The sequence below is a fragment of the Perca flavescens genome, chromosome 23 (assembly GCF_004354835.1).
Source record: "Perca flavescens isolate YP-PL-M2 chromosome 23, PFLA_1.0, whole genome shotgun sequence".
NCBI classification, from domain to species: domain Eukaryota; kingdom Metazoa; phylum Chordata; class Actinopteri; order Perciformes; family Percidae; genus Perca; species Perca flavescens.
The window spans coordinates 13,865,671-13,881,027 of record NC_041353.1 but is presented as its reverse complement, the minus strand read 5'-3'; the positions used below and the strand labels follow the sequence as shown (position 1 = coordinate 13,881,027).

The 15,357-nt window shown below is 43.0% G+C and overlaps 1 protein-coding gene across 1 annotated transcript; it reads left to right on the top strand.

Moving 5' to 3' along the window:
- The first annotated feature begins 1,132 nt into the window (after positions 1-1,132).
- On the top strand, positions 1,133-14,487 carry gpr37b (G protein-coupled receptor 37b). Its single transcript, XM_028571303.1, has 3 exons — positions 1,133-1,209; positions 1,352-2,345; positions 13,672-14,487. The coding sequence occupies exons 1-3, from the start codon at positions 1,133-1,135 to the stop codon at positions 14,485-14,487; spliced, it is 1,887 nt and encodes a 628-aa protein (XP_028427104.1).
- Positions 14,488-15,357: the final 870 nt, after the last annotated feature.

The following is a 15,357-nucleotide window of genomic DNA, read 5'->3' as shown; positions in this document are numbered from 1 at the left end:
GCCATGACAAAGATTATACCATAATCTATAATCTATAACATGTGAAAGATTATAAATATATAGTTGAGTTGTTTTCAGGGGGCACAAAGCGGTAACTTTGCAGCAGTAAAATCAAAAGTACAATGAATAATTAATCTACATAGAATCTACAAGTATCTTGAGTCTGAAATGCTGTTTTTCTAACATAAATAAAAAAGATGCCCGCGGGTAAATAAGTGCATGCACTGTAGCTTTGTCAGTTGAACTGGGCAGATCACATCAAGATAGTTGACAGACTTTTCTTTCGGGAGTTAATTGCTTTTCATTTGATTGAAACGAGTGCAACTATCCGTCCACACTGACAGTTTTATTCCTACTTGCCTTGAAACTAAATAAAAATGAATATTTAACGTCAGTATTAGCCTACAGCTCCGCCTGTGCGTAAAATTAGAAAACTGGGTGATATATTTATCAGCACGTCTGTTGGGCGTGGCTGACTTGTCTGCCGGGGGGGGGCTGTAGCCGTAGTCTGCTCTGGGACTGCTGGATGCTCCGTGATGGATGAGCAGTGACAGATCGGGGTTAGCCGCCAGGGGAGTCCATTTTCTTCCAGCGCACGGTCCTACCCGAGGAGAAAGCAGAGGAGGTGAGACACTGGACGCAGAGGAGGAAGGGACGAAAAAACAGACCGATTTTCACCCCTCCTCTTTTCCTTCTCTGTCACTCTCTTTCTCCACTCCCGTGCATCACAACCGAGTGGGCTTTACCCAAACTGCACCGCATTGACGCTACTGCTGCTGCCAGCCGACCCAACCCACTAAACTAACGCACTAACATACAGAGAGAGAGAGAGAGAGAGAGAGAGGGAGAGAGGGAGAGAGAGAGAGAGAGAGAGAGAGAGAGAATCGGTTTTTCTAGATGCTATTACCCACAGCTGTAAACTGGATGCTGTGCGGATTGTTTGCGTGGATATGCAGCAATTCCCTCTCCACGTCTCTTTGCTTTTTTCTCTCTGGATCCGGACTCTGATTCGCTGTCCTGCTCGATAATGCCAAGACTTTGGAAACGGGAGTGACTCTGGAGATTACTGCATACTGCAAGACAAGATCATTTGGATATAACTTAAAGCCTACAAGTTTGCAGAGCTCACATCATGAATGTAGCTGTCTACTTGAAACCGCGAGCTCCCCACTGTGCCGTTTCCAACATGGGTGTTGACTGGATGGAGGAGTATCCCCGCGCCGCCACAGAGGTATGAAGAGGCACTTGTGAGGATTAAAACTGCGCTCAATAATTCCTGGACCATGCTGATTCTGCAGCCTAGGACGTTATTTGTGTTATTAGCCCACGCGCATGTATTATTGTGTCTAAGAAACAATGGAGAAGTACGGGCTAAAGAGGACAGCAACACAAGCGCATACTCTGCAAGGACTTTACACGGGTCACTCCGGGAGAGTCATCAAAACAAAGCCTGGGACCGCGTGCTCTCGCCGGGGTACGCCACAGGTGCGTCCTCGGCGGAACTGCAGGCGCAGCGGGCAATTATCCGAGGGCCCCTTAACTCCACTCACCCCTGGAAGAGGGTGATTGCAGGAGAAACGAGGCGAATTGGACACAGCAAACGCGACTTCACTAGGACTGTGACACCCGTGGAGGATCCCAACGCTGTCTCACATTGGGACCCGACGCGCCACCACAATAAGAGGATAAAGTTGAATGGCGGTTTTAGTAGTACGGGGACGCCAGCAGGTGGACACTACAATGCGGCTAAGCTCTCTTCAATAGGGCGGGGAGATGGAGGAGGGGGACCCGAGGAGGGCGACAGGCACAAGAGAGGCACAAAAGACGAGCAGAAGAAAGCCTCGAAGAGGGGGAGAAACCGGCCGAACAAAAGCTCAGGGGTTTTGGCACAGCCTCACGCGTCGCCGTGGGAACCCATCCCCAAGCCGGTGGCCCTCACCTCCACCGACCTGCCCTTTGACCTCTTCACCAGGAGGACCGAATTCTTCACTTTCAGAGAGGAGAACCCCTGGGACGCCACGCCGATCACCCCTCCCAGCTCGCAAGATTTCGGGGACGAGATCAAGAATCCCTTTTACCCGGTGACAAGTGAGACTTACGGCGCTTACGCGATCACATGCGTCTCCGGGGTTATCTTCCTGGTGGGGATAGCGGGTAACATTGCCATCCTGTGCATCGTGTGCCAGAACTACTACATGAAGAGCATCTCCAACTCACTGCTGGCCAATTTGGCTGTCTGGGATTTTGTGCTCATCTTCTTCTGCCTGCCCATGGTGGTTTTCCATGAGCTGACAAAGTCCTGGCTGCTGGGGGAATTCACCTGCAAAGTGGTGCCCTATGTGGAGGTAAATTTATTTTATTATTTCTTGCATTTTACTCTGCTCTGAAATATATCAGACAATTATTCCATATTGTAGAGGAGTTTTGAAGCAGTGCCTAGGGGCAGCAGCCTTATGCAGGGATGACAGATGACAATTGGGGCTCAACCATCATCCACCTCGGCTGAATGTGATCACACCTCTGTAGTGACAATAGCCAATCTGTTAGACTGTGGTACCAACATTAAGTTTCACACTCTTGTTGTCTAAATGGACGTAAAGAGTTGGGTTTCAGTTTTTAAGCCCTGACTGGCCAGAAAGAACACATGCATGGGTTATATCATCATAACATCTATAGGATGTCACCTCAGCCAATAACAAGGAGACGCTGTTTGTCACTTGTACGTCCTGCTACTGGAGAGAGAGACAGCCTCACCTAGCCCTCAAGGGATGGAGACATCACACACATACCCACACATAAATACACACCAGGATGTATGATCTCCCATTCACTCTAACCTATTCTTCTCCTGTTGCTTTCACTCTACAGTTGATAAAACACATTATATGTAACCTATTCCTCCTCCTACAATACTCTCTCTACTTGTTTTTCTGTTCATGTTCATGAAGAATAGATAGATGCCATCCAGGCTGTTCACACCGTTTTGATACCTTTACCTTTGTATGCGCACTGCAATTACACAAGTGTCAGATTCGCCAGCAAGGTGAATGTCTTTTGTATAAAACAGGGGTTTCCAGCTCAGGGCTCTTAAGCTTGTTTTGAATGGCCATTGTCACAACCTGGCTGAAGGAGGGACAAAGAGGGTGGACAGCACACATTATTTTAAAAGGGTTTATCTTAACTTAAATACATCATAAATTAAGCATCTAACCAAATTGTAAGCAATGAACCTACAGTATGGGTAGCGTCTGGGATGCTGTACGGTGCAGCAAAAACAGGACAGCAAGTGTAATCAAACTCAGATGTCAGGGGGGGGGAGAGAGAGTCTGATGTTCTCCAGCTTCTACAGCCAGGCAGTGAGCCAGAACAGGTGACCAGCATGCGACTCCGCCCTCTGGAGACCACAGGGAGGGCTGTCACATCATGAAGTGATCATATGAGCAGGTGAACAGTATGGTTTTATTCTCAAATCAGCCTTGATGCTAGAATTTCCATACTTTATTAATTTGGGGATGTTGAGCTTTGATTTTCACAAAATGGGAAGTGCCCATAGCTTCTTATTACACACAGATGCGAAGACCAGTTTCTGGAGCTGCATCATAGCAATGTTTATTTCCGTCTGACAGAGACTTTCCTAAATCCAATCCTTTTCTCTGGTCTTTTTTAATACAGGTATGTAGCCTCTCAGTTAAAAAATCATACCACTAATTCTGCATGAAAATAGGTCACAACTAGAGAAATATAAATATGGTTTCGAGTCACAACCAAGTCTGCTTATATTCACATGAAAGTGGGGTACAGTTTGAGCATAGGAGCAGCCTATATGATTCAAAATTGCTACCAAGCAGAGATTGCTTGCATTTGTACCATTTTCCATTCTTTTCTGCAATCTTGCTGCCAGGCTTTGTCCTCACTGACCACATACTTTGCAAACACCTTGTGAGTGCATACAGTATGTTTTAATGATTGGGGGATCAGAGGAAGATAGGGCCTCTCACTGTGTTATTACATATTAGCTGCCCAAGGACCACAGGATATTATTTAATCATTTTAATAACCTACTGACAGTGCATATACCAAATGGCTATTCTTCAGAGTGTGTGTGTGTGTGTGTGTGTGTGTCCATGTGTGTGTGTGTCCGTGTGTGCGTGCGTGCATGCATGCGTGCGCACAGGCCATGAGTAATGCAGCCTGGGGTTCACTCTCTCCCTGTGGAGCAGGGAAAAACACACACACGCACACACACACACACACACACACACACACACACACACACACACACACACACACACACCCTATGAAGTGACTTCATTCTTCACTTAACCCAAATTCACTCATGGGGAATATCAACATTTGCCCTGAAATCAAGACACACATGCTTGAATCTACACACCCACACACTCTCACACAAACATTAAACCCAACTTCACGTATCCATGCATGCATAATCATAAGGTGGTATAGATAATGCATCAGTGTGGAGTCTCCCATCGTGCTGCCTTCAGTAACTCTTGTTTTATTCAGTGTTTTGTAGAGCGTGGAATCGTCCAAACCTCAAAGAGAAAGCAATTTTAGGTGTGAGATGTGAGAAAACATGGCAGTAGGAAATACTGCACAAAATAAAGATGTGGGTTACAGCCAGCCTGCATTATTTCAGATACACTCCTGTTTCATGCTGCTGTCATTGCAGACGACCCCTCTAGGCAGTAATGCAGAGCAGAAAATTCAGGCAAAACTAATGGGCAAAAATTGGGTTTTTGTACCTGGCAGTTGACTAGAATAAGACTTGAAAGTAGGCTAAATTAACAAATAACCAGTGCAGTAAGCATTTCATAAGCCAAGGGGGGGATGAATCATTTTTACAGGTTTATTCAGAAGTGTTCTAATGTAAAAACTTTTTGGCATTACACCTGGAATAAAGAGATGCTTATTGTGTGAATCAGTTTGGCAAGAATGTTAAGCTCTAATAGTAATATAACATTGTGTATTTTTTTTGGAACATTGCTCTTTATTGGTTGATGCCAAATGGCTGTTTATTGTTCAGCACCATAAAAACAACACACATCTGGTTGTTAAATAATGTGATACCTACCTACATATATGCACAACGTATGTATAGAATGTGTAGACATGCTTTTAAAAGTATGTATATGTAATTTATAATGCAATATATAGAATTAAAATACATTTTGTCAGATTTGTAAAAACCTTGTTTCTATGGTTATCATGGATGTCTCTTAATTATTAATGACTACTTCCATTAGTAGACAAAGAGGGCTGTGTTCACACCTTCTTTTAAACCTGATTTACAGCTAATTGCAAATCTCCATCAGGGGACATAAATCTAGCAACTCTCTAGAGACTCATTGTCTCCTTAGTGGTATATTGGCAATTCCACTAACAGTCCTGCCATATCACTGTTACCATATGCTATTTAGTTTGAGATATAATGGCTTGTATTGATTGATAGTACATGTGCAAAAATGTGTTTTCTAATTAGAAAATATAGTACAAATTTGGTAATAATATATGTCCCTGCTTAGATAAAAGGACCTTATCCTTAAAGCGTAACTCTCGCCAAAATGCAACCAAGGGTCTTTTTGTGAGTGTACCAGGAGAAAAGAAAGGTTTTGAACAACTCACCGTAGCTCTTGTTGTTTCCGGCCGCTACCACCTCGGCAGTCAAAACGAGTCGATATCCGAATGAACGGACTCCATATGAGGCTCCTTTTTAAAACTACAAGGTCAATATTGTTTTTCAATAACGACAAAACAAGAAATAATCCGTGCATTTATATGGAATTAAGCTTTAGGAGCTTTCCATCTTTGCTCTCCTCCCTTTTATGTTGCATTCGGAAATTGATTGTTTTTGACTGATAAAAAGGCTGTGGCCGGAAACAACAAGAGCTACGGTGTGTTTACTTTCTTTTTAGTAAATGCTTTCGTTAAGGTGTAGAGCCCCTGGTGTTACTTCGAGCAAAGTTTTCATGTTGTGTCGAGCCTTGTTAGCGTTTTAAAAATAGCTATTTTGAGGCTAGCATAAAAGTGTCCTTAGCACTCCCATTCAAAAGCCATTTGACCGAAAAACAAAAATACGGTAAATCTTAAAAGTGGCGATTCTGTCCTAAATATGCTTTTAGATGAAAGTTTTACTTTGGTACATTCACAAAAAGACCCTAGGTTGCATTTTGGCGAGAGTTACGCTTTAAGTGTCACTATTTGGAAACGTTATTGCTTAAAGAGTGTACTAAAAGAAAAGTTCTAAGTAACCCTTTAGTCAAAAACTAATACTTTACCATATTAACCGTCTGGTGAATCCTTTAGTGTGTGTGCCTCGTGTTGTATACATCAGGCTTCTACTGTGCTGTACAATGGTCTACAGTCAGAAACTGTAGGATGTCTTTGCTATGGTACAGTGGGCTTCAGCAGGCAGAGAGAGAGAGAGAGAGAGAGAGAGAGAGAGAGAGAGAGGGGAGAAACAGACTGTTGAAGCAGAGCGATAGAGAGGCTGAGGAAGTGAAAGAGCAATAGGTTGGGAGAGAGAAGGAGGGCTACATGGAGCCACAGAGGGCCAGAGGTAGACCCATACATTGTGTTGAAATTGGTGGTAATGGCAGGGAATACATCAGCTTGACACATTCACTGTTCCACCTGGCACATGCACTTAGACACACACGCACACACACACTTTCAAGTTTGTAATCAGAAATACAAATTCAGTTTCGTGCATTATTGTGTAACATCCAGGAAATATGTGGCCATTTCACAGGACCAGGAGAGCTCACGTCCAAACACTGTTTTCTCTCTGGTGTTCCTATATTCCGAAATACTAACTTCCCCAATCACCATATATACAGTAATTACTATCACTGTCACTGAGATTTCCACCCCCTTCTTATATCAAGAGAGAATACGAAAAAAGGTCAAGTCTCTTACTATATATATAACAATATACATACAGTTATATATATGCATCCATCACCATGTCTGTCTGTCTGTCTGTCTGTCTGTCCGTCTATCTAGCCTGTAGACGCACACATACACATGCACAAAGTCAGTAGGGTGTGCTGATACTCCAGATGGTTGGGATGGCCTTCTCTGCACTGATCACTGCCCATGGCTGTTCTCCCTCTCTCTCTCTCTCTCCCTCTCTCTGCATCAGCTATCTGTGATTAGAAGCAAGCCTCAGGGGGAAGACACACACACACACACACACACACACACACACACACACACACACACACACACACTATGGAAGCAATTTGGCACACATTTGTGCTTATACGCTATAGTATAGACATAACACATAAACACAAAGTAAGTACACACACTTGGTTTAATGCCCTCTCCGTTTCTCAGCTTGTCTATCAGACACGCAAATGATAGTTAATTGGAAGATATGTAAATTATTCAGGGTATATAATTAGTGGCTCTACATAATGCATGATGGTGAGTCCATTCAGTCAGCTCTTTGTCCGTAGATGTGTTTTGAATGATTAGACAAGACCACACAACAGCATGAAGCAAAGATTAGGCTTGCTGTTGGATGCAATTAGACAAATTGATAATTATCCATGTAAATATGAAATATTCATTGGATGATTACCATTTTGAATTAGGTGTGTTGGCCAAAAGAAAATGAACAGCGTATCAGTTTCAGTTTAACGCGGAACCGACCGGCCTGTAGCCAGCCTTAATAGAATAGAATAGAAGATAATATGAAAGCTACTGCATTGTGTATTGCCTCCAGCATTATACTTTTAGACAGGGATCAATGACCTAGGATTGGACCGTCAACTACTGTACACTGAGAGCAGAATTAATTTTTAATCATTTAATGTCCAGTGGGAAATACGCCACAGATCAGGATGTGATTTAATGGAAAATAAATTTATTGTGCGGAAGAAACTGTCTCAGAAATGCTGTATTTGACTGTAATAGGCAGAAAGCAACATAATAGAGTTGAACACTGTTATGGATGGTTGCTATTCATTTAATTGAAGAAAAAAAAGAAAGAAAGATGAAGATTTGTGATTGCTCGTCCTACTTATTTGTGAATTCTATGGTATCCCCCCCCCCCGTTTTTAGTCTTTGTGCTAAGCTAAGCTAACTGGCTGCTGGCTCCAGCTTTATATTTACCATACAGACATGCGAATGGTATCGATCTTCTCATCTGTTAATCTATTCCTTTCAGAGTAGTCAACATCTACAATTCCGTGACAGCTGGGAAACAACTCCATCTGATGAGGAAGATCTGAAAGCTCCTGAACAGCTACTAAAAAGCTTTGTTGAACCCTTTCGATACATCGAGTGGAATTTGTGTTGAGAAGGTTTTTGTCATGCTAGAATAGAAAAGAATAGGGCAGGAGTACAGCACAATACAAACAATACTCACCTAAAGGATTATTAGGAACACCATACTAATACTGTGTTTGACCCCTTTGCGCCTTCAACTGCCTTAATTCTTTGTGGCATTGATTCAACAAGGTGCTAGAAGCATTCTTTAGAAATGTTGGCCCATATTGAGAGGATAGCATCCCCCACACCATTACACCACTACCAGCCTGCCCAGTGGTAACAAGGCATGACGGATAATTGTTCTCATTCTCTTTACGCCAAATTCTGACTCTACCATCTGAATGTCTCAACAGAAATCGAGACTCATCAGACCAGGCAACCTTTTTAGTGGAGATGACCCCACCGGGTCTTCTGCTGGTGTAGCCCAGCCGCCTCAAGGTTGTGAGTGTTGTGACTTCACAAATGCTTTGCTGCATACCGCGGTTGTAACGAGTGGTTATTTGAGTCAAAGTTGATCTCCTAACAGCTTGAATCAGACGGTCCATTCTCCTCTGACCTCTAGCATCAACAAGGCATTTTTGCCCCCTAGGACTGCGGCATCCTGGATGTTTTTCCTTTTTCAGACCATTCTTTGTAAACCCTAGAAATGGTTGTGCGTGGAAATCCCAGTAACTGAGCAGATTGTGAAATACTCAGACCAGCCCGTCTGGCACCAACAACCATGCCACGATCAAAGTTGTTTAGATCACCTTTCTTTCCCATTCTGACATTCAGTTTGGAGTTCAGGAGATTGTCCAGACCTGGACCACACCCCTAAATGCATTAAAGCAGCTGCCATGTAATTGGTTGATTAGATAATTGCATTGATGAGAAATTTAACAGGTGTTCCTAATAATCCTGTTGGTGAGTGGTATTCTGTAACAAAATGTATGCACCATCCACACTTGTACTCATATACACCCACCCACAATGAATTACAAACTGTAATAATTTTGCATTAATGTGGACGTGCACAGACACACACATTCCCACAACTGTGTGTGTATGCTCACATAAATCAGTTTTCTGTCTCTCCCAGACATACAGCCCAGCTGTTAGACGGATGGTGGCTGTCAGTGACAGGGTCTCTGTGGTTAGAGTTATGGTCTGCTGGAGCCTGCACTGGGTCACACATCTAATCTAGAAATAGGACTGCAGCTAGAATAACCCGTTGTCTCCCTGGCTCATTGCTATAAGAATGTATGTGTGTGTGTGTGTGTGTGTTGTTGTTGTGTCTCCACATTAGCCCATTCATCACTTGATAACAACCATTACCTCTGACAGTGGCTGTAGTCACAGTATGGCTGCACAGGCTCCACCAGTCCTTGTTAAAACCCAATTAATAAGACGAGGCCTTTGTGCCACCAGGACCTTTAATCAGGAAGTTAATGGGCTGTTATTAAAAACAGCACCAGGGGAAAATGTCTTTGTCACCTGCTGCGGATAGACGGTCAGACATGTTGTGGATGAAAAGCCTTTTTATGTTATTGTTTTTTTTTGTCCTTGAAGTCCAAGGTTGAGAATAAATGTATAATATGAAGCGGAAAAACAGTACTTCACAAGCTGTATATCATCTGTTTGAGAGGTCATTTTTCAATAACAGTTTTGTTGGCAAATTTAGACGGTCGAAGGAAATAGTTTTACAGATGATTCACAAAACTGTATAATTAAAGAATACTTCAACATTTTGGGAAATACACATATTTATTCTCTTGCCGAGCGTTAGAGCGATGAGAAAATCGATACCACTCTCATGTCAAAATGAATACGCAGCTACAGCCAGTTAGCTTAGCTTAGCTTAGCATAAAACAGCCTGGCTCAGTCCAAAAGTAACACAATATATACAAAAACAGTTTAAAAACCACACTTTATACTTATACTTTACTTTATATAACACCACAGCAAAAATTTGAGATATGACTTGTTAATAAGTGAGCTGCTATTTAGCGTACAGATGTGAGAGTAGTATATTCTCATCTAGCTCTCTATAATTAATAAGACGAGGCCTTTGTGCCACCAGCTCACAGGACCTACAAGAAAGCAAATCGGCGTATTTCCCAAAATGTTTTAAATAAGTAGTAAGATTTAAATGATCATATTTTAGGAGCCACATTTCCAGCCCCGAGGTGAGCATGCGTGTCATGTTGCCAGCAGGTAAATGAACATGACATGGTCAAAGCAGCTATTTGGAAGAAATGCCACATTAACACTGTTAATCATTCTGAAGATGTCGTGGCTTATTTCTCTCTTCCTGTCACTTTGGACTGTCTCTTACTCACTGATGTGTTCCACTGCTATTGTCTTCTATTCATTCATTCATTTCTTTCTTTCTTTCTCCCACTCTTTTCCCTTTTTCCATTCTTCTGTCCCTGTTTCTCCGTCACTCATTAGCATAACCCCCTTCCACAAATGCACACAGCTTCATCACCCCACCAGGCCTGACTCGTGGACTCTTTCTCCCTCTCATCTCCTCTCTAGTACAAAGCTATACTTGTTCATCCTGCCCTTGCTCTCCACCCCAACACGCTGATCAAAGCTGGGTTTCCTGGGGCCTTCATGACACCCTCTAAAGCCATTCCAGCTGTGTTGTTCAAGCCATGAAATATTCACTATGTGCAAGCACCTGTCCATGTCTAGTGGATGGGTATTTTTTTATGTGTGTTCACTTAAAGCCACCACATATGGGAATACAGGTGTGCTTGGTGTGCATGTATACAGATAAAGAAGTGGGTCACAATATGATGCATCTTTAACTATTAGAATAAATAACATTTTTTTCTAGGGATGTATGTAGGGCCAATCTGCAGGGGCCAATTAAAATATTTTTTTAAACTGGTAACTGGTAATAAGAACCAGGTGTCAAAAACACCTCATTGTTCTCCATTAAAACACTAAAATATATTTCTAACACAGCGTTATTGTGTTAGCTGTGTAGTGGAATGTAGAAATAAATAGCAGAGAGCCATTTTAGTGAATGGTATCCACACGGACGGATGAGTCAGAGAATGAAGTGAGCATAATTGCTGTGGGTCTGTATCAGAATTATTGTATTTTATTTATAGTGGAGATGAGGAGAGGCTGTCAAAATCTTGTTTAAACTTTAGGGCCATAACAGCTCCAGACTGACACTCATCTCTTCATGGATATTACACAAAAGACATTAAATATATATTTATAGGTATTATAAATTGGATTGGAATTTGATCTTATTTCCTGGGTCATGGTGCCATCAGTTTAAACTCTATGTCGTAAACAATGCACTATGTTTACAACGACGAAAATGAGTGTGTTTACTGCAAGGCCAACATGCATTAATGCCTTCATGAATGTTTGATTTGCTGCTCAGTTACAGTACTAGTGATCCAACACACTCAGAAGTAAGCTGTTTTTTGGACAGTTTTAACAAAGTGTCTTCCTTTGATCCAAGATTTGTGTTGGTAGTGTAATCCAAAACAAATGCAAATCCTTGAATTTAACATGAGCAGACATTGATGATTAGATAGATTTTTGGTGCCTGGCTTTCCAAGCATGGGTACCTGAGTGTAAGATGACAACATCTGCCAAGTGCACTTGAAATTTTGACAACCTGCCCAAAGCACCTAAAGGATTAATCAGTCAAGAGTGTGAAGTAACCACTCACATAAACATGCTTGGCTTAAATATATTCCAAGTTGCTCTGGGGGAAAAAAAGCATTGCTTAAAAAGCTAATGAATAATTATTGTTCTGGTTTGTCCAAATTTCTAAACAATTCACCACAATGATAGTTACAAGATTGTAGTGTAGAAAACCGCCGGGGTCCAGAACACAGACACATTGATCACAGTTACCGTCCAGAGCGCTGAAGCGTGTTGGTGATGGTTAGATGGTTTATCTACCCCACTTACCCCTCGCTGTTTCCTTCATTAGTCTGGATAGGTAACCATGTGTGTCAGCGGGTCAGTGTGTGTGTGTGTGTGTGTGTGTGTGTGTGTAAGGCCTAGATACACAGAACATCTTGCCGTGTACATCTATATCTGTCCAGTAAGTATGTGTTTGGAGCACTAAAGCCGTGGCTCACTGGGGCCATCTCGGAAGCTAGCTGTTGTAATTAAATTTGATATGAAGGGAGGCAAGGAAGGAGGAAAGGAAGGAAGAATGTATAAACGGGGAGGGGGGAGAGGGTGAGGAGAGAAGGGAGAGTTCAAAAGAGGCGAGATTAGTGAGAGTCAGAGGGAGAAAGGTAAGCAAGATGAGACAGGATGGAGGATAAGGGGGATCAGTGGCTGTTCTGGCAGATTTTAGTGCTGGAGGCAAAATCATAGAAGGGACTGGTTCATGTAAGGACAGACACACACACACACATAACACCACACACACATAAACAGACACACACTCAGCTGCAGAAGAATGTTTTTCAGGGTGTGCACACTTGGCCAAAATGACTGCTAATCCAACAGATGCTTTCACATGCTGGGGAAATTTGTGAGCTCTCTGACAATTTGAGGACTTTTTTTACATCCAGAATGTGGAGGCAATGGCAGGTAATTAGCTTAATTACATGAAGGCTTTAAGTGAAACATTACCAGAAAAAGGGGAATGTTTAGGAAGTGTGTTAATTAGTGAAACTCATTGAGCAAGAGGTGCAAAAATACGTTAGAATAAACAAGTGTAATGCTTTTAATTCTCCCTGATCACTCCCTTGCTCTGCGTGTCTGCGTGGTCTCTATTTCTGTCTGTCTGTGCTTTCTCTTTTCTCACATACACACAATCAGGGATGCTACACAGTGGTAATAGCAGTTTACAGCCTGCCATTGTACTCCACTACTTGTAATTACACCAGTGTGAGCTGCACCGAAAGGCCATTGCTGTGTGCCCTGCTGTTTATTTACGTGGTGGTGGCTGACTTATCAACTTGTGGAAAGGTCTTTGTTTGTGTGTGATGCAAGGGAATCTATTTATTTACTTCACCGGCAGCCCTTCCTTAAAATTCTGCAAGATACTGTCTGACATTTTCTACACTGGAGATCATTTTGTCAGTTCCTTGTTATTCTTGTATTCCTTTAACACTAGGGAACTGACAACCACGTAAAGCTCAGCCCATCTGGCCGCTGAAATGATTGTAGATTATCTCTATGAGGCTTTTATTAACACAAGCTCTAATGCTCACTCTTTTATCTATTATTCTCGCCTACAGTCCTGTGCCGCTTCAGACGTAGAGTTTTAAGATATAAACAGCATTCTTGAGGCACTATGATTCAATCAAGTAAATGATTGTACATGCATTGTACACAACGACAAAAAGGAATGTGATTCTGATGAATGATGTAAGAATTTGTCTTTGTGTGTTCCCTCAGGTGGCCTCCCTTGGTGTGACCACCTTCACCCTGTGCGCTCTGTGCATCGACCGCTTCCGTGCAGCCACCAACGTCCAGATGTACTACGAGATGATCGAGAACTGCACCTCCACTACCGCTAAGCTAGCTGTCATCTGGATTGGTGCTCTCCTATTGGCCCTCCCAGAGCTCCTCATCAGACAGCTGGTGGCAGAGGACACAGGAATCCCAGACGAGCCTCCCGTTGAACGCTGTATTATCAGGATATCCACCTCACTTCCTGACATGCTCTACGTGCTGGGCTTGACCTACGAGGGCGCTCGGCTGTGGTGGTGCTTCGGCTGCTACTTTTGCCTCCCTACCCTCTTCACCATTGGGTGCTCCTTGGTGACCGCACGCAAGATCCGGCGTGCAGAGCAGGCCAGCGTGCGCAGCAACAAGAAGCAGATCCGGCTGGAGAGCCAGATGAACTGCACCGTCGTGGCGCTGGCAATTGTCTACGGTGCGTGCGTGGTGCCTGAGAACATCTGCAACATAGTTTCTGCGTACATGGCGGCCGGTGTTCCTGAGCACACCATGTCTGTGCTCCATCTCCTCTCCCAGCTGCTGCTCTTCTGTCGGGCCGCTGTGACGCCGGCGCTGCTGCTTCTCCTGTGTCGCCCGCTGGGCAGGGCCTTCCTGGACTGCTGCTGTTGCTGCTGCTGTAACCACGAGCCCTCCTCAGCCACTGCCAGTGATGATAACGAACACGAGTGCACCACCGAGCTTGAGCTGTCGCCGTTCAGCACCATCCGCAGGGAGCTGAGTAACTACACACCTGCTGGCTCCAACTGCTAAACTGACATTCCTCATCAGGGATGGAGATTTCACTTGCCTGCTATTAGCCTTTGGCAGACTCAGCTAGGAGAGATTTGCCTTACCTAGTCTAGTCACATTTTTAAATGGGTGCATGAAAGAAATTGGACACTGAATAATCAAATTCAGCCAGTGTCCTACATCGTCAACTTCCATTCCTAACTACATTTGCAGTACTATATTACCCTAATTTCCCAGGAACGCTAACAAAAAGCTAAATCTTTCACTCATGCCCTGGGGTGCTCTTTAAACAGGGTCCGTACATAACCCTGCCTGAAACCTTTAAAAGTTACAGACCTCCGCTGTAGACCTTCTATGCCTAAATATCTTATGACAGTTGGGAGGCTGGTTCTTCACAAGAGGTTAAATCAGGTTCATCATGTATTTATATTACACAAAACAGTTTCCCACAGGCCCTAATGTTATGAGTGGCAGGTAAAGATGATAACATGTATACTGTACAATGTACAGTAAATGATTGTACAGAATATGTGACAATATTTTCTGTTAAAGTTACCAAAACAGTCTGTGATGATAAGTGTATTTGGCCCCCATAAATAATATTAATGTATGGGAATCTGTACTGTATATCTTAAAGGAGACATAATCAATGCCAATCAACTTCTAAATGTGTCACTGTTGCAATTATGGAGACATGGCTAATTAATCATGGAGTGCAACCTTGTATAATAATTCATATACAGCATCTAGCTAAACGTGTGGGCTGACACTGCCTATAGAAATACAGGACTTAATTTACATGAGCTGTAAATGGACAGTTTGTGTAATGCTGCACACATGGGATCAAGTCTTACGATAATTAAACTAGTGCAAGGCAACTGCAGTGATGAC